A 2,500-nucleotide genomic window follows, 5' to 3' on the forward strand; every position below is an offset into this window, starting at 1 on the left:
GGCCATGTGGAGGGGGAGCCCCATGAGGTGGAGGACCTGCAAGTACAACATGATCATTGACTTTAATTAAGTGCATGAAATAAGCCTCATATAATATCAATTTATTCTTTTTGGTACTTACATCACACTGACTGAAATTATGACTGGATTTGTTGTCATTAATCCAGTAAATTAACCAATGAACCATATTTCTGCTTCAAATCCTATCTTGCTGAACCTTCAGGTTTTTCAGATGAAGTATATTATATTTGATTGGTGTTCACAGCATGTTGCACCAAAATATCTTGTAAATATGATGAATTATCATAATAGCTGACAAATGTACATTACATGAAAACTAGCTTTCATGCAGTAAATATACATAGCCAAGCTACTTCCCATTGTTATTCTTTCATTTTTCTTTTACTAAAAAAAAATAATTTGTCTAGCCTCATGCATTCTTATGTGCTCTGTCTCAAACAATAGATATGAAGGTTCAGTAGGCAAATTTAAACTTTTTTAATTTCAAGGGAATCAAACTAGATTTACCAATCTATAAAATTAAAGTCTAAAACCTTGATGGATTAGTATCGCAATATATCAATGGGGTGAATCCATTATTTTTCTCTTTTATGCCTCACATCTTTGTAAATGAAAATTCTAAAACAATATGACAGGTATATAAAAGAAAATTTCAGGAGGAAAAATATGCAAATCAGTCATTTAAGATGTTAAACAATATCAGCAAGGAAACACACATCAAGTTCTCTCTACAAAGTAATTTACAGAATCAATCCAGTAAACTTTGTTGATCTTTAAACAAAATATCTTCACAGATTTCCTAGTTTATACCACCATACCCATAACCATACCCACAACCACACTCATTCAATTTAATTCTACTATCCTGTCTTCTTTTAACTTGGGATTTGAAACTAGGGAACTATTAACTAATTGGTTGTTTTTCTCGTGAGGAGCAATACTGGTCACAAGGCTGATGTAATATTTCACACTTTCACGAACTAATTTCCCAAATATCATGTATCTATGATTCTATATTTTCCAAATCTAATTACAAGCATCACTTTCAACTTTTATAGATACAAAGATACACTTCATAAAACCAATACAACAACACAAAGATAACATGCTTTACAGTATCTAGAACTTTATATCTTTAACAATATATAATAAAACAAAAGCACCACATCTTCTAGAAGAATATCTGTCTGTATAAAGGAAATGAATCTTGCAAAACATTTTTGAAACATTTCATCTTTACATTACACACTTATCTGTAAAGAGGAAAAAAAGAGTTTAAGGGTTAGAAAGAAAAGAGAAAAAAAGGAAAATACACAAAAAATAAACTAAAGAAAAACAAAAAGAAAAAGATAGAGAGACAGGGGTCAAGTGGCAAACAAAATGCATGACAAAATCAAGGCATTCTACTTCTAATTATTTGCTTCTGGGCAAAAACACTTCATTATTGAAAACGATTTATCAAGCAAAGGTAAGGGACCACCCCACACACCACATCACACCACACAACCCCCCCCAGCTAGCACAAGACAGTGCTGAGAGCATTACCATTGCCATATATGTCTGTGGTGGGGGTACCTTGCGTGATGGGAGGCCTCGCAGGGAGAGCCAGGTTGTGGGGAACCGAGGGGGGGCTGCTCGTGGCCGGGAAGCCACCTGTTGAAAACACCAACGTCAGTAAATAAATCCCCTCGGTCTGTCTGCCCCAAATGCCAACTTTTATAAAGTTAGTTATGGGAACAGGAACTTTTACTTTTGTGATATGAAATAATGCTACACTTGGAATGCCCTTGAAAACACCACTTCTTTTTCAAATAAAGCCATCAAAGGAATGACTAACAACCCTTTTGAACCGAAAAGAAGTCTAAGGAGATTATGGAAATCATGCATATTTTCATCAGGCAACAGATACCATCTAAAACTACACACTGTAGGACTGTATAGCGCTCAATCAGATACCCAGGTAGACTAAGTTAAGGACCTGTCAGTAGATGTAAGCATGCCAGTTGTGATTTTGTCTACAATGTGCTTATCAAAGTTCCTGTAAAGTAACTCGTTATTTGTTCCGTTTAGCATCTCATCCACATACCTATAAAGTCCGGTCTGGGTGGCGGAGCCCTTGGGTCAATGGGTGGAGGAGGGCCACGTGGTGGTGGGGGTCCATGCTGACCCGGGGGAGGTCCCATATTTGGTGGTGGTCCACGGGGTGGTGGCCCACCATGGCCAGGTGGAGGCCCACCAGGTCCACCAGGATGCAAAGGTCTTTGAAGGTGGCCTGGAGGAGGAGGACCTCTGGGTCCAGGGCCTGTGGCACACAACCACTATCAGTAAGTCTACTTCTCAGCAACACAAAATTACATGCCATTTTGGTAAAGAAAATAAAAGGAAAGAAAAGAAAAAAAGAAAGGAAAAATCATATACAGTATGCCAAGTAGCGTGTGTCTTACCCTGCATGCCATGAGGTGGAGGTCCGCGTGGAGGC

At 37.9% G+C, this 2,500-nt stretch overlaps 1 protein-coding gene across 11 annotated transcripts in view; it reads right to left on the reverse strand.

Moving 5' to 3' along the window:
- Positions 1-2,500, reverse strand: part of Cpsf6 (cleavage and polyadenylation specificity factor subunit 6) — a 48,130-nt gene that overhangs the window by 7,958 nt on the left and 37,672 nt on the right. For 4 of the 11 annotated variants that reach the window (XM_086536277.1, XM_086536276.1, XM_086536279.1 and 1 more), the window contains 3 exons: positions 2,466-2,500; positions 2,108-2,323; positions 1-36 (listed from right to left, as the gene is read on the reverse strand). The exon at positions 1-36 is cut by the window's left edge and continues 128 nt beyond it; the exon at positions 2,466-2,500 is cut by the window's right edge and continues 371 nt beyond it. In XM_086536277.1, coding sequence (XP_086392403.1) covers positions 1-36; positions 2,108-2,323; positions 2,466-2,500 — 287 coding nt within the window. Of the gene's footprint in view, positions 37-1,566; positions 1,675-2,107; positions 2,324-2,465 lie in introns of all 11 variants that reach the window. The other 7 variants (XM_086536281.1, XM_086536280.1, XM_086536282.1 and 4 more) reach the window with 2 other exon arrangements.

This window comes from Penaeus japonicus, unplaced genomic scaffold, assembly GCF_977035675.1.
Source record: "Penaeus japonicus unplaced genomic scaffold, GWHDUDI00000001_assembly GWHDUDI00000004, whole genome shotgun sequence".
Taxonomy (NCBI): domain Eukaryota; kingdom Metazoa; phylum Arthropoda; class Malacostraca; order Decapoda; family Penaeidae; genus Penaeus; species Penaeus japonicus.